Here is a 24,021-nt window from a genome sequence, read left to right on the forward strand (position 1 = left end):
CTGTCTTATTTTCGTTCTCTAGTCAATTACATATGAATACAAGTGTAATGAATAATTCCGTTCTCTAGCTCATAACATCACACGCCATCAGAGTCCAGACCCCGCCCCGCCATATCCCAGGAGTTGTAGAAGTGACGCTTTCTTACAAAAGCAAGCAGTTCTGCAAAGGAGCCCCAGGACGATTCGTCTATGTTTGTGAGTATTCAAAATTAATTCACTTTCAATACCAACTTACACAATAACATTAATATGCCCAAATAAAAATTTAAAAAATAAGCTTAATATCTAAACTTATATAATATCCGCTCCTCAATTCACTTTTTCGAAAGTTTTTTTTTCCAAGCAGATTAAAAATGTTCATATGTTTGTATTTTTCTGTTCAGCAGCTCTCAATGAACCCACGATAGACTATGGCTTCCAAAGGTTACAGAAACTCATACCAAGACATCCAGGCGATCCGGAAAAATTACCCAAGGTAAGAAATTACCATATTATATATAAAGCAGAAAATCTGTTAGCGAAAGTTGTCAACCCTTTAAAACGATGAGTTTTCATCATGAAAATATCACGACATAAGAATTTTCAGTTCGCTAGTTTATATTTTCGTCATGGGCTACGGAACTGAAATATTTACTAACTGTGAAAAACCATTTTTTTCCATTGTTCAGTATGACAAATAGGTTGACCAATCGGTGTAGAAGTCTGATTGTAATAATTAAACGAAATCTATTTTATGACAAATCGCAATCGCAAAGTTGCTGATACTTTTACAACTAGGGTAGGTAGTACTATCGTAAAAATAAGAAGGCTGGAAAAACTTAAACTTACTCAAAGTCCGAAGCTACTAAAGTCATACTAAGAAATAATCTTTACAAAAATTTCCTACACATCCAGTACAATCATCCACATTTACAGGAAATCATTCTCAAACGCGCAGCAGACCTAGCAGAGGCCCTTTACTCGATGCCCCGGAACAATCAGCTGGGGCTTGGGGGCCCCCGGTCACCCCCGGGGGGCGGCATGCCCTCGGGCTTCAACTCGTACGCCGGACAACTGGCAGTCAGCGTGCAGGACTCGGCGGCGGCGCAGTGGACTGACGGTGAGACCTATTTTAAGACCATAAATAATAATAATAATTTTTGGTTAAGAAAAATGTTGCCTGTAAAATTATCCGAGATCATTTCGGAAACGCTGTGAGTTTTATTGTGTTTAAAGTCATATTTACATCGGAAATATGTACCACGAGTCTTCGTTGCATGTATCTGTGCAACAGAGATTCGTGGTGCCAAATTTCTTTAAATGTTTCCAGTAATAATTCAAACAGGACTAAAAACCAAACTAAAACGAGACAAAACCATTGAAAGATTGAACCCAACCTAAACTTTTTTAAATAATTCAAGATAATAGAGAGTAAAATTATTTTTTAATAAATAAACAATAAAACATTGTTTACACAACAAAAATTATTAACATGTTTCAAAACCAATGGTTTCTTCATCAGGATACAAAGTTTACTAATACTTTAGTATGTATCCTGACGAACAAATCTTTGGTTTTGAAACATTTTGAGATTTTTTATTTAATAATGGTGTAAACAAAGTTTGTTATTTTATATTACTTAATAAAAATGACGCCACAAAATAATTTTAATATCATTGAAGAAGAAACATCCTTTTATCATTTTTTTACCGTTCTTGTACAATATGTTAGAAATACCATTAAATATTTTTACTCTAACAAATTAGCTGGGTCGCGGTATTTTCTTCCTCTTGACTATACCTTGCTCATACTCTGACAATATTCGCTCAGAATAGACGTGATAATGAACCCTGCAAATCTTTTTATGACATTTGCTTTTCATTCAATAAAGGCATACTTACTAATGGTAGCTATCTCGTAACCTTTCCAACTGGAAGGGGTTACAACGAAGCTCTCCGCAGCATGACCAAACTAAAATCAATAATTATTATTTTATAATAACTAGCAAATTCCATTGAAAAAATTGTATTATTATACAAGTAGGTTGTAGGTTTTTTTTTAAATTTGATCATTCATTGCCTTTAGATCAAATTTACCTGACAATTGATCGTAAACATGAAACATTAAGACATCTGTCCATTGACACTATAAAAATACAAGACATGTTATATTCATCCTAATCAAAAAAAATAGCACCGCTTATGAAAATGATAATTATTCTGAGAATAATAGGCCTTTAAAGTATGTCCAATGGATCTAGTTCAGTGAAACAAATCGCGTTGTCTCAAAACAGAACAATATTACTACGTATCAATAGGACAAAATTTCCGCGAGTCGAGCCACGAATTACGGGAAAGGAACAAAGAAACCGCAAGTGGCGTTTCGCGCTTCGTTCCTTTCCCACAACTCGCGGCTCGGCTCGCGGAAATTTTGTCAAATTGACAAGTAGCATAACGAACGTTCACTCTATTAAATCATATAAGCAACTTTCAAGAACTTTAAACAAAAAAAGTATTTCGAATCCACTAGAGCGATTTTTGAATATTATGCCAAGTTTGTAAAAAACGTTTTGAACGATCTCTTGCCATAATGTGTAAATTTTATGGAACCAAAATGTTTGGGATAAACGGTGAAATCTAGGTGGATTCATTGGCTAACTACAATAAGCAATTTCACATGCTCCAATAATTATATTTTGAGGAATGGTATTAAATAAATAATATGGTAAATGTATGACACCAATTGCTCGAGTAGAATGATTTCTGATAAATAATTGCAATTTTTTAAATTGAAAGTTCATTGTAGTTGAATAATGATGCGCATTTCTGATAAATATTTCAAATTACTTACTTTCCTATTTAAATTGGCATGTTTAGTTATTATTTTTCAAATTCATTGTTTTATTTTTAAATAAAATATATCTTTAATTCTTGTTGTCTTCTTGTTTCTGTAATAAAAATGAATGTTTAAAGCTGTAGTTAAAGATAATGTTAGAACTAAATTAAGTAGTAGGTAGTCGTAACTTGGAGAATCTACTTTCCTTCATTGTCGACATCTGACTAAAACACCTTTGTCTGACCGTCAGGTTTTTTCTTTTAGAAGACTACGGACGAGGGCAGAGCGGAAGCGCTTCGCCCCGCGGCTCTGGCGGCGGAGGCCCAGGGGGCTACTGCTCGAGCGCCTCCACGCCCCACTCGGGCCCCCTCAACGGGTACGGGCCCCCGTCTCAGCTGTGCCAGGTCTCTGCCGCGCCTGGGATTTTTAATTCTTCGTCAAGTGAGTAAAAACTACTAATTTTTGTAATATAATTTTTATCGCTTTCTTAATCGCTATATGCCTAAATTAATATTATTTTGTCCGTTTTATTTTTTGATTCCCTGTTTTTTTTTTATAAATGTTTTTATAGGTACCTATTTGGTTTTTTTTTATTGGCAATTTTTTTAATTTAATTAATCTGTTCTGCATGTTTCATAAAAATATTGTGTTAACCGAGATTCACGCTTTTGGGAACCATAAAAAATCAATATTCGTTTCATTAAAATTAAAAACAAACGTTTTTTTCTTACTCAGGTTATTAATACATAAAATTAAAAACATTATCACTTTTTTTCATTTGAAATTTTTTCTATTGATTTTCCTAAATATTCCTCAAATTTTCGCTGTATGAGCGTGAAACAATGAATATGTGTGTATTATAGTACTTTTTCGAAACCACCATAAAAGTTTTTATAACTGTCATTTAAAATTATTAATCTTGTTCAAAATTTCAATATGTTATTTTCAACTAGTATAAACGTAATATTATATATTGTATTACATGTAATATATTATATCATTTTTCCTTACGCTTTTTTTCGCACCCCCAGTAGCGTACGGCGACTCGTATTACAGCCAGGGCTACCACAACGCGGGGCAGGCCAGCCAGGGCGGCGCCAATTACAAGGGTAAGGACCGAAGCGCTTTCCTCCCTGTGCGCCACGGAACCCCGCCTTACCGCGCCCTGGCCAACTGTCAGCATCTGGCCGTGCAATGTTAGTTTTGTTTTATTTATTCTTTTGCTTATAGATTTATTTTTTTATTGCTTTTGCTCTGAAAATATTTTTGGTCCTTGTCACTTAAGCTATTTAAGCTTCCAGTTTATTCTGTATGACGTGATATCACAAGTTTTCATTTAAAAAAAACTAAAGGCATTGCCTTTTTCCAAGCAATACTTCTGCTATTTCTGTCTTAAATGGTTAACAATGCATATTTACCTTTCATTTTTACAAATATTTTTTTTCGTTCTTTTTTGTGTTTAGTTGCTTTCTTCCATAGTTACTAGATGCGTAGGTAATATTTAACAAAAAATTCTATTATTTACTGAAGTACGATAGCTTGATTTTTATTAAAAAATATTGTTTAAAAGAAGAATACCTTATGAATGATCCAATAATAAACCACTGCAAAATTCATCGCATATCAGTTTAACATTCCCTATGATTCCCAAGGGAAATAAATTACAAAATAACAATAATTAACACAAAAAATGCGAATGATGTGATACGAAGATGTGAATCAAACAACAGCATACTTATTGACTTTATAGTGCAAATCAAAAACAGATTTTAATTAGATAATAAGTAACAAAATTATTTCCTAATTTTTAACTGACACAAATCTAAAAAACAAGTTTTCTGTTGTTCACAGGAATGGGGAGCATAGTCTCATCTCCTTTCTCTACCATGAACCCCTTCGCACTTCCCACCTGTTCCTCACAGGGCTACCCCGGCAGCCCTCTGGTTAGTTCCTCCAAGTAACACCAGTGCAATCTCTCCTTTGTGGCGCTATGACAGTGATCTCAAACCATCTAACTGGCCGCCCACACTGTGAAGATGAAGAACCTTAACAAAAGGACAATTGATTACCTGCATTGTAATGATGTGGTATATCAAGGGCATTTACCCTTGTGTAAACGTACACTGAAAATCGATTAGTCGATCTTCCCGTGATGATCGATTATTGTGAATAGTGTTAACCAACCAGTGATCTTTAGTTTTAATATTAAGATACCAAACTTTTACTAGGAACAAGAAAAATACACGATCTCTCAATTAAACATCACTACAAGTAGAAGTGACAAATAATATAATTGTATTATTGTATTTGTAAATATAACTTATCAAATTTATTACGAAATAACGTTACGATTTAATACTAAATAAAATCTCTAATATTTCACTATCACGTGTTTTCCAAAGTAAAAAAAAAACATATCTTAAAAAAAACGTTTATACATATCTCCTTCCAAAAATTCTTATAATTTAATTACGCATAAGATAGGTACATCATTAGGTTACCTCACTAATTATTACAAATCTCTACATTTATTATGTTTGGGATATTTTGTACATAACTTCAGATATAAAATGTAAATATGAATTGTAGTACGAACGAATAATTGTACAAAAATATATCTTCGAATAATCAACGAATCATTTTACCGTAAGTAACGACCACCACTAATTTAAGCAATCATATATAAAAAAAGATAATTTTTCTGAAGTGTTTGTCCTTCAGCAAATTTTGTTTATTTCATTGCACCAAACAAAGTATACGAATAATAATATTAATTAAAGAAAAACTGATAATTGAACCTAAAAGCACCAAAAATTAAAAAACAATCTAGACAATTTTTATATGCTCATGAGAACATAGTTAGATTAATCAATTTGTTACCATTACAACTCCGTGTATAAATGTTTTTATGTCACCTTTGTTACTATTTGTTTAATTATTATTACTACTGTGAATGCCATGTTATTTCCTCTGTTTATCTTTTGCAATAAAAATGTCAGCCTTAATCGATTTGCAAGATATCAATAACATTTTTGATACTGGGATGTTCTGCGATCAAAAAGGAGATATCAATATTATTGTGATGAAATCAGAAATAGTTTTATACAAATTTTGTTGATAATTTGAATGTAAATATTTTACTTAAATGAATAATATTAAACATGATTAAATTAAATGACACTTGATGTACAAAAAAGAATTGTTTCATTGCTTAATAGTATGAAAAGAACAAAACAACAATAGAATACTATTTTTAAGTCATTGGTATACTCTCAATATATTTAAAGGTCTGCCGTGGTCGAGCGGTTTGTGAAATAATACAAAATACCTTCTACCATATTTATTAAATATCCAATTCCTGTGTAAGGCGGATAGTAAGAATTCCACACCTAACAAAACTCAACTATTCTCAACTGCAACATCTTTTCCCCAGATTTAAAACGAACTGAAAAGTACAACGAATACAAGTCAGATATTAATGTCTGGCAGAAAGAAGTCAACGAATTAATCTAAAAAACAGCACAAATGCGTAATACACACCAAAAATTCTACATAGACAAAGAATGCGCATTTAATAATAGAAATTAAATAACTTTAGTCGACCTCAGAACCATACCCCTAAGTGAAAAGAACCAAGAAAATGCTTTTTTATACTTATCTACACCATAAATTAAATACTTTCACTATGTATTTTTAAAAAAATCACGAATACTTACAACAAATACCATACTTATAAACTAACAAAAATACGTAAAATTATAAAAATAAATATTTTTAAAAATATCGAACAATATTGCATAATTTTGATCATATTTCCATCACCATCTGTCAGTCAGGATATCATATTTCCGTAAAAATTAGCATCGAACACCCTCTAACGAGGGGCTGGCTTCCAAATCCTTCCTTACGCTGTAATGAGTTATGTCATTGGATAGATAAACCGGAGGCAATTGCTAATATGATTGGCAGCGACACACGCTCTTGGATAATATAAATTAAAAGTTGCAGCACACGTATGAAACGATCCAATAGAAAGATTTTTTTTTTTTTTTGCCGGCAACCCGGGCGTTTATTGTAATAACATGATCAATATTACAAACATGAAAGTAACCCGCCTCACTAGAAGATTTTTGGCGTTAGTTTTTCAATAAGTTGTGGATGATACTTTTTAAAAACTTAAGCTTAATCAAAAACTCTATTCTTGTGACTGGATGAAACAAATGTTCATCTTCTCTGAAGAACTTGAAAATAATTACTCAGCTATCTAATCGATGAAGAGTATTAGCGTGATTAGCATTAACAATTTGTTGTGCCTAGGCCTAATGTTTTTATATAATATATAGCAGTTAACATTTTGAAAAACTAGTGATCCCTTTTTTATCAACTTCAGATTTTAAGATATAAGAACAAAACGTAAAAATTAAAATAAATGCTATTGTTTAGGTATTTTCGGTTCACACCGCACATAAGCGGCGAAAGACGCGATAGTGTTTCCAAGATATTGCTTCAAAAATACATTATGATTGGTATAGTTCAGATGCATAAAGAAATTTGTACATCTGTGCTATAGCAAGAAAAGAGTTATTTCCTATTTTTTCATACTGTACGCACTAACATAACTATCTGTGTATCTATCAATCCTGTCAATTTTCTTTAGGTAGGTACACATCCTCCTTGCCTCTCTCGTCGCAGCACACGCTTCGGCTTTCACCGAGAAATATCCACAATTGGCACCACCGTCTGCGTCTATTGCACCCTTCAGATATGAAATAACCAGTTTCGCATTACAAATTGAATGACCCGCTGAGAGTGCAAATGCGCCCGCGGCGGGTTGCGTTCTGTTGGTAGGTAGGTATAACGTAAATATTTGTTCTTGTTCAAACTACCGGCTGTTTTTTTTTGAGAATATTTTTAAAGGATTAATTTTATTAATTATTCAATTCAAAAGGTAAAGGGTAGGTAATATAATATTTTTCCAAAAATATTATCATATTTTTGATTAAGAATTTAATTATCATAAGTGATAAGTGATTATGTACTCCTGTACAAATAATAAATATAAATGACAAAAAATAATATAATTTCATCACCTTTATCAGTCAGACCCATATTGAAGGATGGGAATTGACTTCCTAAACAAATAATTTTCTCCGAAATAAATCGTCATTCTTCTGCTTTTTACCTTGGAGTAAAATGATCTTTGCCTTAGTCTGCATTAAGGCTGCTTCCTCTGGGTCACCTATGCTTAAAGATTTTCATCTAGAAATTTTTCCAATTGTTATCATGTCGGAAATGATAAAACGCAGGCGATTATACTTAAACCACCTTAAATCATAAATCGTTTTTCGAAGTTTGACGGTCACAAATAAAGTTTTAAAAATTCTGCAAAAACATCGTCTCCAAAAATAGGTAACTAGTACTTACCTACCTAACCAGCCCTTTACGTAATTTTTCTTCAAAGCCGGATTATTTTCCGATTTTATCTCCCCTATTAAGGACGAAGGTAGGTACTTAAATAAAGTGCGAGGATTTCCTAAACACTTCCTCCACAAGCTCCCATATGCGTTGTATAATTTCTACAATCGCCCTTACCGCCACCGCCCCCTCGCCCTCCCGCCCACGTGGTAAGTCCAATGCCACGTGATCGCCACGTGTCTGGCCCGCGTTCTTTCTTTATGCAGGACGCCGATACACGATATTAGATTAAAATTGCTTTCGGATTTCAGTTTCCGTGTATTGCTCCAATGAAGAGAAAAATATAAAAGAGAACGTGTTACATACGTTGGGGTTTTTTTCTGAGACAAAATCACACTTAGAACATAGCAAATACTATTTTCATTACAGAATTGTTACTGTTAAGCACAAAATCGGTTCTGAAGAAAATTAACTTTTGAACGGTGATGTCTGACCTAAACAAAAATACTTTGTTTAGGTCGACCTCACCTCACTTTTTTTTAAAATACTTAATTTTTTCTGGCAGTGTAGCTGTGTTATGTTGAGAAAGCCATTTCAGCATGATTCGTGATATATCGATAGATTTATTTGGCTATTAGTTAATATAGTTGCTTTATGAATCCTTCGTCATATAAAAGTGACCTCAGTCGCTACTAAGAAAAAAATGAAGGTCTAACTAATATTGTCCAAAAAACTCAAAAGACAGAAGAACATCAATGATCGTTTTAGGGAATGCGGTCGAAATCTCACTATGGTAAATCTACATAGCATCTAACATATATGGCTATTTATTATGTGACTTTAGGTTTCATAATGACATAATGACATGCGGTCGTCTCGTATAAAAAAATTTAGCCTTCTTTACAAATGTGCCCTATTAGTTAGAGCATGCGGAGGACACAACTTTTTGAATTTTTGTAAAATATTGAAGAGCCGTCAAAATTTTGATAGTTGCGCTGGAAGAAAAGCTTGTGACATCACGGTAATACGTGGCACTACTTCAGCACTGCCATTCGAATAATGAATCGTGTCTCAAGTGAGGTCACGATACACCATTGCATATATTTTATCCAAGTTCACCTTGAAAGTTCATAACCTCATAATTTTTGAAGTTATTTAAAAACTAATTGTAGTGTCGTTAATTAATCTTAAAATATAGTACACATTAAAAAAATAGGAGAAAATTTCACTACTACTTCACTCTTTCAATTGAAATAAATTTGAAGACTCTGAATTTCACAAAATTGGTCCACCCAACCAAAAAACCAGTTAAACTTTTTGTACATTACTTTAAAATCTAAAACAAATTTTCAGTTTGAGAAATAGGGAGGTAGGGAGTGTTACTCCCAATGTTACATTAGGGCTTGTTAACGTAACTTATAGTTATAAGTGGTTACATTAGCATTCAAGCCAAGTAATATACTATAGGTGAGTACACAAGCTGAGCTTGCACTCCAATCTTCAAGGTGTGGATTAATATATAGTCAATTTCCCAAATGAAACAAGTCTCTTGATATGAGTGTTTATTGTACAGGTAATACAGGTTATCAAACAGTTCTACAAAAGGTACATAGCTGTTTAAGGCCTGACGTGATACTTAGGCAATCTATGGACTCTAAGGGCTCTGATTGGCAAAGGTATAATATTAGCTCACGTGTAGATTACGGCGGATGCGGTGAGACGGTCGGCAGGTGCCAGGGCTGGTGCCATGGCAGGGTGCAGAATGGACGCCGAAGGGCTGCCACGTGGGCACGCCACGCTGGACGACAAAGGGGACGCCAGGGCGGCGGCTGGAGGCGCAGAGACGATGGAGCAGGGCGGGGGCACTGGTTGGAGGGCCAAGGGGGCTCCACACAAACAGGCTGGAGCGGCAGACGCCCAGGGCTGAGGCAGGGGTCTACAAGTTCACTGGTCTCAGCCTGGGGTGGACGGTAGGTAGGACGGCCGACATCAACTGAGGTAGGCGGCTCGCTGCAATGGCGGATGCGGCGAGGAAGAGCTGGAGCACGGGTCGGTTCGCCAAGGGGTTCTTCACGACCCGGCTTTGGTGAGCAGCGGTGTCTGGGCCGTGGACAGCAGGTGGCCCGGACAGAGGAGACATGACCCAATTATATAATGTTGCGTGCTGGTGGACCTCAGGCAGATGGAGACATGACCCAATTATATAACGTAATGGGGCTGGTGGCCATCGGCAGATGGAGACAGGACACAGCTCTATAATGTAATGGTGCTGGTGATTCTGGGGATCCCTTTGAAGTGGAGAACTGGTACTCGAGAGGCGACACGCAAGGTGAAACAATTCCGCCGGTCCATTTTTACGGCGTCACAGATTTGAGCGGCAAAAGTTAACTCGGAACCAACACAGCATGTTGCGATCCACGCGCTTCCCAGGGAACTGAAGCGTGGGTAGCTGGCCGCGAGTACTTGACCTGCGTTGGTCGCTCGCGGGGGGGGCTTGTCCCACTCTTTGGCGCGTGCCCCATGCCCTTATAAGGACACGTTTGGCATCTTAGCCATATGATTGGTTGTAGGTACTTGTAAGCCTACGTGACCAATATCAGGCGGTGATGTCGCGAGCTCCTGCGTATGTATTAGTGTGTTTACACGCTCTGGGTGCATGTTTGATTTCCGGCCGCGCGTGATTGACATACATAACTATACAGTAAGCTCTTGCAAGCTTATGTGCAAACATAACACCAATTTATAGACACTCTTAGGACTGGTTGTTTCGGAGAATTTGAACAATTCATCAAATTATAATGTTCATTTCCGGGTTCTCTGAAAATCCTACTCATGTTTTGTTATTATATCATTATAGGCTAGTTGCTTGACACATCTGAAATAATAACTGAATTTGAAAAAATCTTTCACAGAACTTGAAAATTAACTTTAAAATTTGAAGAATTTTTCAAATTCTCCGAAATAACCCGTCCTTAATTTTTGTCCACATAGCAAACTAACCCCTGAACCATCACGCCGTTCCCCGAAGGGGTAGGCATAGAGTATGGACCGCAAAACAACTCAGTTTTGACATACACCCTTGCTTCATTCACACTCATGTACATCACATCCACTTAATATTTTTTCACATATAATTTCATCCTTATTCTGCATCCTCTTCACTTTTAGTACCCAGCATTGTTATCAGTAGGCGTTATAATAATTTTTTCACTCTCAGTCCCACGTCTCTCGAATGTTCACCCGGCGCGGCGCTGGCGGATTATTTGCTTTGAGTGTTTTCGCATTACGGAGACGAGCCGCCATTTGAATCGGGAACACGTGGACCGGAGGCTGTGCAAAGATATAACGGTGTCCGCCGCCACTGTCGCTGTGTCCTGTGTCAATGGTGTTTGTTGGCGTTGTGTAATCACATCAATTCAAACAGTTGAATTAGATTAATGGCATTGATGTCACGTAATTCAAAAATAGAACACCGATACAAAATAAACGAATCAATTGCTTATATATGTATGTGCACGCTAATATAATTATGCAGAAAGTGGTGTACACATTTATAACAGAACGGAAAGGGTAATTAGAAGAGGTATGTACCTGGTAATTAAAAATAAACTCAGTTTTTTTTCCAAAGGTCAAATTAAAATTGAAAAACAATTCATTGATTCTAGAATCACGACAAAAAATGGTAACGCCATTTTGATGTTTTTTATAAAATATAAACAACAACACATATCATCACTCCCTGTATCACACACATCGCCACTGGTTACAGCCAGCAGTACCTTACAAAAAAGACAGTGTGTTCACTGGCGAAGTGTAGTAGAAAAATATCTGTTTGTTTTTATCAGACAGCAAAATCACTACTAGTCTACAGTATTTGCTCTAAATAAATATGTTCAGGAATTGCTAGTTAGTCTTTTACGCAAATGTTAATACATCAATTATGTACCTATAGTACCTACATCCTACATATATTTCAACGAGAACATCAAATTTCATATTAAAAAATAAAAATCAATTAAAACCGAAGGCTCCTTTTTATATGAAATATTTTTTTGTTATATAAATAAAATAATGTTTTTTTGGTTTCCATTGAATTTGAAATCACATCATTTGGACGGATTCACCTTTTCTAAGTAAATTCCAAGATTTTATGGGTTTTATTCATGGTTCCGTAAAACAAGTTCTTTTATCATCTACTGAAACGAAGACTTCAGTCACTCTCACTGTTACTGCGGCTATGTAAAGAGACATGGCAATAATACACTTCAAAACTGATATTTATTTGTCATAAAAATTCATTGCTTCAACACTTGTCAATTGTAACGGCGCTACGAGCATCTGGCAAACAAAACTATGCAATTACAATTTTATCAGCTTGAATTTACTAGACTCACTTTACAGCACTTAAAATAAAAATTATCATCGAAATGCTTTCAATAAACAATATTCTCATTATTTTCAGAGTAGATAATTCGTAAAATAATACATTTTTAATTTATGTCCGTGAGCAAATCCAATTGACATATTAATATAATACATTTTTAAAAGTGAATGATCATAATTCTAGTTTAGTATGGCTAAGGTTCGAAACTTATTTAAAATAATAATAATATTTGGATGACTTGTACAGAGCCGTTTTTGTGCAAAATCATCTCAAGGGCGCTGTAAAAATTTATAATACATTTCTACAGTGATCTATGTTATAACTAACTATTTATGGAGATAATATACAGTATAATACTTACTTGGTAGGTCACATGAGATTAACACTTAATTGAAATTAACTAATTGTTTATTAGCGAAATTTAGATACAAGATTTAGAACATAATTGGAAAATTGGATATAACTGGACTTTCTCTCAGGAATGGTATATTTAATGTAAGGGTATAAAAGCTTAAAAAGGTAAGTTTTTAGTTTAGACCTGAATTCTGTTGGATTTGTTATGGATCTTAGTTCCGAAGGGAGTTTATTCCAAGACTTCTTAGTATTTTTCAGACTTAGTATTTTTCTTGCGCTTAGGTTCCATCAGTCTGCCTACAGCTGGTGATGTTGCTGATCTAAGAGTTGACTGCTTCAGACCAGTGTTTTCCGAGACGAATAGTTCAGAGATGTAGGGTGGGGCCATTTTATTGATGGATTTAAACACCATCCAGAACAATATTGGTTTCTTTCAGGGCACTTGAGCCAGTGAAAATTACGAAGGTGTTCTGAAATGTGCGAATATTTTTAAACCTCGGTTATGAGCGGTGATGCTGCATTAAAAACTGATTGAAGTTTGACAATTTGATATTTTGGCGATATTTTTAAAAATATTATTGGCACTTCGCTAGATTTTGATAGCACAACCGGGCCCATTCAAGTGAAAAAAACAATTCAGAAACATACATAATACCTACTAATAACTAAGTGGTGGATAAGTTGGTGTAAATACTCAAGTCGTGTTATGTCAAGAGTCAGAATAATAGAAGAGTATGTATGATACGATGTATAAATGTGTGAGGCAAGAAGTGTGTGCCAAAACCGAGTTGTTTGGCGGTCCGTCCTCTCTGCCTACCGCTGCAAGAAACGGCGTGATGGTAAGTTAGTTAGGAAGTATGTTTACGAGAGATGGAAAGGCTGACAGGGATATTGAAAGAAGGATAAATGCAGATAACTTTATTAATGGAGGACTGAACGCAGTTAGCGCTAACAAAAAAATTACCAGAGAAGCGAAGCTAACAATCCACAATGAAGTACTGGTACCTACCCTGATTATGGCAGTGATGCGTGAAGCTGGCAGAGGAACGATGAAAGTAGACTGAATGCTGTAGAAATGATATCACCGAGGCGTATGTGTGGTAAAAGCGTGTGGTGAAATGTGGAGATCCGCAAAGAATACAAGGCAAGAATGTAAGCGTAATGAGTAAGATTAAAAAAGTTAGGAGTGTTAGGAAAATATAGGAAAACAGATATGGCATTCAGATATTTCAGTCGGGCCATGTCAAGAGTAATAATAGAAGAGTATGTATGAGACGATGTATGAATGTGAATAAGGCAAGGAATGTGTGCCAATACCGAATTTTTTAGCAGTCCGCCCTTTCCATCTACGGGAGACTGTGTGTTAGTTAGTTAATAACTAAATACTCCACTATGAGTAGTTATCTAGAAACCAGCCTGTTATCTAGAAAAAAAATGTTTATGTTTAAATATTTGTAAAAAAATGACGAAGAAAAATATTAAAAAAAACTCGTAAATCGGGTGTATTTGTGTGTACAAACGTACCAAATAATTGGTTACATGTTTATATAAATAAGTTACCCTGTGCAGAAGATAAATATTATTTTCCCGGAAAATCCTGGAAATAAAATACGCGTACGTGTAGCGGGGAGGAAAAGAAAACAGTCCCGTATTATATCACAGTTCGACATTGACTAATGGAGCGGAAATTTTCCGATGAGTTACATTTAGGATAACACAGAAAAAATGTACCCGACTAACGAAGATATAAAATACCCGAAAAAAGAGGAGAGATGTGTTGTTCAGTTCGAGATAAAGTTTCAGGCGAAAATATTATATATTATTAGTTTAATAAAATAGTATGCAATATATAGGTACTTAAAACGTTAATTAATTATGGTGAAATTTTGAAATACTTTCGTCAGTTACGATAAAATAAATAAAAACATATTTTTCTATCTATACTCTGTTTATTTTCGATTTCGATAATGCACAGTAATTAAATAATTTTTTCTATTAACAGTATTTTTTCTCGTTGAGAGTTCATTTAATTTAAAACAAATTTTCGACCCAGAGTCAGTAGGATTATGACACAATCTATGAAGGACTTTCATGAGGCGGAATGAATGGTATATGAGAGGAGAATGAAAAATGTATCATAATTACAAGATCAAGGTTGGAGTATTTTCATACCTATTTTGATATTTAACGAAGGTTTAGTCTCAAAATACCTTCCATTTGGCTGAAAATATGCAAAAATAATAATATCTTAAATTATACACTGAAAAAAATGAGTTAGCTAAAGTGTTAAGCTAATTGAAGTTGTGTAACCATCGCCTAAAGTTCAGCTACTTTACCTAAAATACTTTATGTGCAGATACCGTCGTTGTTTAGTAAAATGTGCTTGAGCTAATACAACTAAACTTTAATAATAGCACACTAAAAGCATACTTACCTAAACAAAATAATCGGTTTGGTTAATCAAGCTAAAGTAATTTACTAAACCTATTTCACTTTAGTAACTTAAGTTTATGTGTTACTTCCCAAAGTATTTAGCTAAATTTAACTAAACATCTAGTTTGGTTAAATGTTTTGTTCATATAGCAAAACTGAGGTTGGAATATCTAAATTTGGTATTTTTACATAACAATTAGTTGCTTTGCACAAACTTAGGCAAAGTGCAACAAAACTTTAGTTAAAATGTCCCGAACTTTGGTAGATCTTTTTATCGTCGCTAACGGTCGACGCGCAGGTGTTCATTTACGACGCAGTTTTCAGATCGCCACAGTTCGCTCCATATCCATACGTGAATTGACGTTCGTTGCGCGCGTTGCGAATTTATTTTTGAATTGAATTGAATTTATGTTAACCGCTGTTCCTAGTTCCTAGTGATAATGGCAGACAAAACCGTGGAGGATTATTTAATTTCTTGGAATCTGGAGGCTTACATAGAAACATTTAAAGGTGAGTTTTCTTTTTTCATTTTTTTATTGATTTAGAATTTAGATCATGGAACTATGATATTATATATTATGATAATATCCATTCTATTTGATTTAGAAACTGGCACCTTCATTATTCCATGACTCAAGTACCTACGCAATAGATTTAGAAGATTTGTATTTATTATGTACCTAGTTTGAAGAGTGCGTGTTGACGCTACAACCAAGATTGTGTCAGGAGTCATGACACAAGTTACAGAGAGTGGTATATAAAAAAAATAATAATTGGATCACTTGTATAGCGCCGTTTTTGTGCAAAATCACCTCAAGGGCGCCTTTATTTCTTTGTTTGTTTCCGCCAGTATTATTTTGTATTGAACGAATGTTGTTTGAAACTGTAGTATTTTCTAAGTTACAATTTTACCCTAGCCAGAAACTAAATCATAGCAGGTTATATTTAATTTTAATAAATGTGTATTGCAAATTATTAATTCGGACATAACATTTTGAACATTGAATTCTGTTGTTTTTTTTTTTGGGAGGGATATTTTTTTTTAAATACAGGGTGACCACCCATTGTTAATGTTTACATTTGAAATTTTCATATAAATGAAATAATTTCATTATTAAAACTATTTTATCTCCGCTTGATTCATGATACAGGGTGTTCGGTATCTGCTGTTGTATAAATATACATTTTTTTTAATGAATAATTTTCATACCTTTGAAAAATAAATTTTTATTTTCTTGTTTTGAAATTTTTTGTATTATCTCGTCGTTTTTTTTCTTTATTTCAGACTCAAGCCATAGACTCGAAAACACTCCTGATAATATCTCAAGATGATATTAAAGAATTGATTCCGACTGTAGGGCACCGGGCACTGCCTACAGCACACATTAATGCGCTCAAGGATGTTATTAATCCACCTGTCATAAGTGTAAGTTTTTAAAAGCAGTAATGATTTTTTTGGCTAACCATTTGGAAATAGTTGTACCGGACGCGATTTTGATACAAAAATAATAGTATTTAAAATAATAATTCCTGTAATTAATGAATAAATCGACTGCCGGGGGGGTCAAGCAATTCCAAAGGGATAAAAACAAAGCTTGACCCCTTCACCCTTTCTTTCCCCTTTGTGTACATACCCGCTTTTTGTTTCAGATTGAAGATATACCTTCAACTTCCAAACAAACAACGCCCATATATTATCAACACGATGACTTCCTTGTAAATGACATTTCCTTGATGGAAAATAAAAACAAATCACAAAGAATAACGCAAGAAGCTTTTGAAGAGCAAATTTCGAATGTAAGTTAAATAATTTTAGTAAGTTTCAGATACCTAAGTAACTTAGGTTAATTGTTTTATACATTCCGATATATGTATTTTAGTAGTGGCAGCGTAGAATAGCCATCCTGTGACTGATATTATGATGATTATAGAAGTGGTTATTAGTTATGTAATCAATATGCAATTTAATTTTGTTTTCCAGGACTTACGCAATCATCTCCTATCAATCAATGAAGGGCAAGCACTTTTAATGCAGTTTGAGTCAAAGGGTCTGTTGGACAATTCTGCCAGACTGTGCAGTACTATTATAAGTAAGGAATTGCAGGGTAATCCAGATAGATCCATTACAAGCAAGAGATTTTATGAATTTGCTTTTCAAATCACCAAAGTCTTTAATAAAGAAAGCGCAGCTGTATATTTCACCCCATATGTGTGTTTTGGGCCTACCCAAAAAATTGCTGCAAAAGGTAAATTACTAGACACATACAGGCAGCGCCGAAAAGAATTTGCCAAATCAGGACACAAACATCTTTTACTATATTTAAAAAAAAATTATAATAAAAAATGATAATATAAATGTGTGTATGATCAAACGTGTTTTCTTTTTTGAGGCTTTGCTGGTAGCTGGAAACAATATTTTGAGAGACGATTCTTAACAAAATAACTTTTATATGAATGAGGTTTTTAATAAGTACTTTCTAGTCTTACAAAACATAATATTTATTTATTTAGGTTTCATCTCTCAAAAGGGTTGTAATAAACTACCTGCAACTCAAAGTATTTAACCCATGATTCTGAATTATGGGTATAATCCTTCGAGTTGATGGTGGTTACATTTACACCCTGTATTGTTTTCAGCTAAACTGCAAAGCTGCACTTCCTATTTAATTTAGATAATCTAACCAAAAAGCTAAGCTACAGTACCTAAAGCTAGCTAGCAGTAGAGAGCTAAAACACCTATATCGGTAGGGCTATTACAACCGAAGTTTAGTTAATCAACCTAACCATTTTGTAATATTAACTAAATAATAAGGTTACTACATCTAAACAGTTAAGTTTTTCTAACCGAACACTACAAAATGGTTTAGGTATATAATTTTTAGTTTAGGTAACACAACTAAACACAAAGCTGTCTCAGCCGATTAGTTTAGCTAGAATACCTGAATCGTTAAGCTGTCATAAATACAGTTTAGGTAACACAACTAAACACAAAGCTGTCTCAACCGATTAGTTTAGCTAGAATATCTGAATCGTTTAGCTGTCATAAATACAGTTTAGGTAACACAACTAAACAAAAAGCTGTCTCAACCGATTAGTTTAGCTAGAATATCTGAATCGTTAAGCTGTCATAAATACAGTTTAGGTAACACAACTAAACACAGAAAGCTGTCTCAACCGATTAGTTTAGCTAGAATATCTGAATCGTTAAGCTGTCATAAATAAACTGCTGTTTAGCAAACAGTAGCTAAAAGTTCGGCAGTCACCACAGCAACTAAACTGTTTAGTAGATAATTACTGAAAATTTGGTAAATCGTACCTAAACATTTCTTTCAGTGTAATCAAACGTAGCAAAAAGTATAGAATCATCATATCAAAACAAAAGGTATAGAATTTTTCCAAAATTTAATAACATCAAATCGTACGTAAGAATAAACCATTTACATTAAATAAATATATTTTTTGTCTGTTTTCCAACCGGTAACTATAAATGATATTGAAAATAATATAAATGATCTAAAAAGTAGATCTGCACAGGGATTTGATGGAGTCATAGTAGAAAACGTGAAACACAGTGAAACCGTACAAAAATTTATTATGTACGCCAATTACACACATTATAAATATAAGTTTTCGAAAATATCAAATTTTCGACCCATATCTCTATATCGTATCGCAAATATTTTGAAAGATTGTAAAAAAACAACTGATAAATTATAAAATACTCAGTCCTATCCAATTCGGATTTAGAGAAATTCTAGGTACTCATGATGCCGTTACATAACTATCTTTAACTACATACCATGCATTGGATTTTTAAAAAAATGCCTTGGCATTTTCATAGATTTTCGTAAGGCATTTGATAGTATCTCATATACAAAACTAATAAATACATTAAATTGCATCGGCATTATTGGCAAGGTATTGGTTACAAAGCTATCTAAATCATGGAGGTCAAAAGGTTAAATTAAACAACACACTAAGTGAAGATGAAAATTTGGTATTTGGAATTCCCCAAGGAACTGTCATTGGACCAATTTTATAATAATTTCCATTATTGAAGACAATATTAGCGATCTTGAAACAAATTTTGTACCAGAAAAAGATAGTATACGTACTTACTTAATATACGTTTACTTAACCTACACTATCTAGCATTTAAAATTTTGGCTATTGTTATATTTTTTCTAAAATTTATTCTTTAAAATTGTAGACATTGAATTACGTTTATAGTTAATTTGAATATTGGATTATCTTCATCTGTATGTTGAATTAAGTATGAAGTTATTTAGTAAATCTTTGAATACCGTTTACCCATCGTCTTTTAAGCATTATTTTCTTTTTGAATTTAAATATTCTTCCCATAAACACGAACTCCTGGAGCTTTCATTATGGAGTAGAAGAATAATTAGGGAAAAATATTATATTTATATATGCACACTGTTATAATTTAAAATATAATATAAATAAATAAATATCGACTGGTTGGTGTTGTGTGGACAATTGCGTCAGGTTCCCGCCAAGACTCGTGGGTTCGATTCCGTTACTAGCTAATTCCTCCATAATTGCAAATGAAAAAAAAATGCTTATAATGATGGCATGAGGAGTTTTAAAGGAGTCAGGTTATTCATATCCATCAAATGTTTATCTTATTTTATAAAAAATAAATAATTTATAAATTTTACATTATTATTTACAGACGATAAAAAAAAACTTTTTTTAACTTTCATTGGCGTTTGAACACAATGCCACTGTGCCCAGAATCAATGACCTTCCCACTAGGTCTAGAAGTTATTATAACATACTTTATGCAATTGAAATATTTTTAATAAGTAATTATCTTTAGGTATACGCTTCCACAAATGACTTATTAAATTGAAAATAAAAACAGCACCATCAACGCTAAATGGTGAGTGAATAATTAATATACACCTAATAATGTCTAGACATTCCCACCCATTAGCCCCTTTACGCGAACCTCTGCTACGGGAACTTAAATTTTGTAAGGAAGGGCGCGCGGATCCTGCATGGGCTAACATTATATAGTGGGAAACAGTGGCGTACCTGAACACTGTGACTTTAGAAATACCTTTACTTGTATATAACATCTTTAAAAAATAATTTATAAAAAATTGTGATTAACATCAATCTCTAAATAGTAAAAAACAAAGTCACTATGCGTGTCTTTTAGACATTTCTTCCGGAAGGTTTATATATATAATACACGGTGACCGGATAAATCATCACAATGATAATTCATCACATCTTTAAAAAGTTATATAAAGTCATGGAAAGTGATGGAAAGTGATGAAACAAAAACTTTATTAACTGGGTTAAGTAAGTTAGGTAAGGTTAGGTTAAAAAAAAAATTATTTCATCGTTTCTAATGACCTTAAGTCACTTTTTTAAAGTGTGTTGAATTGTTACTGTGTTGAGTTATCATGGAACCATAATACACACATATTATTTTTCGATAGAGTGGAGAAAAGTCTCGGAGGTACATGCCAGCTAGTAATTAAACAGAAAAACAGAAAAAACAGAGTCTCATAACTCGCCTTTAACGATTTAACACAATCGAAAAATTTGCAAAGAAAATGGATTACAGCGTTACAGATGGTATTTAGTCCCCTGATAGATAAACGGTACCGAGATCGAGTCTCGATTGCAACCTAACCGTTTTAGTCGTAAAAACAAAGTTTTTTTTTAACTATAAAACATTTTTATTAATAGATTTATATAAAAATATCTGTTCTAGGCTTCACGATCTGGATTGATTAGTTAGGTAAGCTCTAAAGAAAGTTGATACTTTTTGCGAGAATTGGAGATCATTCTTCAGGACTATGGCATGTTGGGAGATGGTATTGAGAACATCGCATTTTTGGGTTAAAAGAACTTCTGGTCGACTGGCAGATTTGATATGATTTTGTTTTTCGTAATGTACAGATAAAATGCTCAATTAAACTTGTTTTTCTTGAAGATTTTGTGTTCATGTTGATGAATCCAACAAATAATCTGATGCCACTACTATGAGCATTTCATAACAGCTAAAATTTCACGTAAAAATAAACTCACAATTACATTAGAGATATTATAACAGTACTTTGTGCATTTTCAAATCATTTTAGTATTTGAGTTTCTTTAATTTGTATTACTGTACAGCAAAGAGCTAATGTACAAAAAATCAATTTAATGCTCTTGCTGTCAGGACTTAAGTTATGCATCTTTTAATTTATCAGCGAACAGATAAATCCTGGAGGTAAGAAGTATACTGTTTTAAAAGAAAAAAATACTCTGTAGAAAAGACGTTTATTTGAAGTTAGGAAAATTGACCTTACTTCAGGTAAACAAGACACACCCACGATACAATTCAATGGTATAGAGAAAAAAAATGCTCCATCTCCACTTATATACGCAGATTGCAGAATTAGAAAACCGGCCTATAACCTAAATACCAGACTCCTTGCTACCACACTGGCAGTGAATGTTGTATGGAGTGTGCATAGAAATATAACACATCGGAGATGTAGTATGTATTGTGTATGGTGAGTAGTGTGCATAGAGAAATATAACGTAGGGGTGTTCAATGTGTAGTATGTAGTGTATAGTACGTCTGTCTGTGTGTAGTGCGGAGTGTGTAGGAATGCCTCTACGGCGCTACGGCATCCTTCTACGACCCGCGTCATCTTCTGTGTGCCTTGTGCCTTCCTTCTCCGGTAAGTGCGCACTTGCCGTCAAGACAGTTGAAAGGGATAGAAAACTGTTGGTTAAATTTATCCCTAATAAAAAAATCAAATATTGTTTTTGTAATATAGAAATAAATATGTCTAATATTCCCTAAATAAGACATATTAAAAGCAATGCTTTAAATCTAAATCGTGTGATTATGAGAATGTCTTTCACTTTTTTTTTCTAATTAACACATGAAAAATCCTTGCAAACGTGTATTATGGTGAGTTAGAAGTTAATTTTAAATATTTAATGGAAATTAATCCTTTAAAAAAATTTAAACATGAAGCGAACCAATGATGCGTCACTTTTCAACAAAACATTAAAAAAATTACAATAATGATATTGGAATGAAATGTGTTTGAGGTTATCAAAATTTATTTATTAAAAGTAATAATACGGATGTCGCTGCGTAAAGCAAAATATTCCTGTGTATAATTAAACAGAAACAATTTGAAAGTTTTTGAAAGTCAAATTCGCTTTGATATTTTAAGAATTGGAACTGATTGTTTGAATTCCGAATAGCGATAAAATAGATATCTATTTACGTGTAATACAATATTTTAACAGAAAATAATTAGAATTGAAAATTGGAATTATAATTTACTGTAGATTTCACGGGCCTGCGCTAGTAAATAAATAATAATTTAGTATTTTTTAATTGTATCTCGGGAATGATTGGACATATATCGGCTATGAAAAAATGAGTGAAGTGGCTTAAACAAAAAAATTTTTTTTCAATTTTCTTAACGACATAAAACCTTTTTTCTCTTAGCGTCATTACTTCCCCACCTTCTTTTTCACAAACTCCTTCCCTCTCCATTACCTTCAGCCTCATATCCAAATTGAATCGTTTCACTATTTCCAGACGATTTGGGAGCAGTTGAGATCTTTTGCGGTACTCACATAAAAATATTTATTCGTATTGGATTTATTAATCATCATAAATCGTCAACCAACAGTTGCCGACCCAGCCCAAGTTTGGCTACCTGTACATTATTGATGCCCCTTGATATGCTGATGATAAATAATTAAGTCCAGTCAAGGAGTTGAGCCTGAGTTCATTATGCATAGTCCGCCGCAAGTTTCTCCGGGGGGGACCGGCAATTGGGGGTGGGAGTTGGGCGGCAAAGATCCGAAGTTACCGGCGCGGCGGGGGGCGGGAGTGAGGGGACTTTAGAAGTACAACATCAACCCACTGAGGGAACTTAATACTGCAACTGCACAGGTGAACTGCTAATCTATGCAGAAGGTTAGAAATGAGATATTAAAACTTTTTATTAGTGTTATGTTATTATGGGAGAAGAAGATTATTTTTTTAATGGAAATTTGCACCTTTTTTATGTAATACCTCACTAGAGTACCCCTTCTGTACAGTCTTAAGACTATGTCGTCACCAGGTTGGGTAGCATTGGGTGGTGGGTAGTTAGGGGTTGTAGGAAGGGATTTGTTGATTACGATTCTTGAAGGGGCCCGGATTATATTAAGGAGGAAAAAAGATACCGGTAGCTCGAGCTGACATATCGTCACCAGACTGCTAGTTCTCATGAAGCCAACAACAACTGCAAATGGATGTTCCGCTCGTGTCCATTGAATTTCAGGCATGTGCAGTGGTACATCGATGCTGCTAGCTCATTAGAGCAGGCTCCATTAAAATACTTGTAGAACAGACTCAACATTCCTACATTGCGTCTATGAATTACATATGGTAATAGTTCTGTTAAACCAGGATTGTTATTCAGACGGACCGCCCTCCTTCGGGCAGAATTTAGTAGGTTTATAAAGTATTTTGCCAAAGGTTGCTCCCAAATATGATACTCACAAATAAAATTCTTTGAATATGTCATCATTGGAAAATTATTAATAAGTAGGGAGTATTTTTGTCATTGCTTTTTAAC

General features: G+C 34.0%; 1 protein-coding gene and 1 long non-coding RNA gene across 2 annotated transcripts in view; both read left to right on the top strand.

Moving 5' to 3' along the window:
- kn (EBF transcription factor knot) overlaps positions 1-5,222 on the top strand; it is a 161,913-nt gene extending 156,691 nt beyond the window's left edge. Inside the window, exons 11-17 of the mRNA XM_089637567.1 lie at positions 69-195; positions 384-475; positions 916-1,099; positions 3,079-3,255; positions 3,846-4,010; positions 4,278-4,292; positions 4,666-5,222. Of these exons, the coding sequence (XP_089493693.1) occupies positions 69-195; positions 384-475; positions 916-1,099; positions 3,079-3,255; positions 3,846-4,010; positions 4,278-4,292; positions 4,666-4,775 (870 nt within the window). The 3' untranslated portion in view covers positions 4,776-5,222. The remainder of the gene's footprint in view (positions 1-68; positions 196-383; positions 476-915; positions 1,100-3,078; positions 3,256-3,845; positions 4,011-4,277; positions 4,293-4,665) is intronic.
- A 10,531-nt stretch (positions 5,223-15,753) lies between these two features.
- LOC149419915 (uncharacterized) lies at positions 15,754-18,713 on the top strand. The gene is made up of 4 exons (XR_016302772.1): positions 15,754-15,910; positions 16,686-16,826; positions 17,051-17,197; positions 17,382-18,713. It is a non-coding gene; the product is annotated as an uncharacterized LOC149419915 (long non-coding RNA).
- The last annotated feature ends 5,308 nt before the right edge of the window (positions 18,714-24,021 follow it).

This window comes from Hesperophylax consimilis, chromosome 11, assembly GCF_061612785.1.
Source record: "Hesperophylax consimilis isolate HC1 chromosome 11, BYU_Hcon_1.0, whole genome shotgun sequence".
NCBI lineage: Eukaryota > Metazoa > Arthropoda > Insecta > Trichoptera > Limnephilidae > Hesperophylax > Hesperophylax consimilis.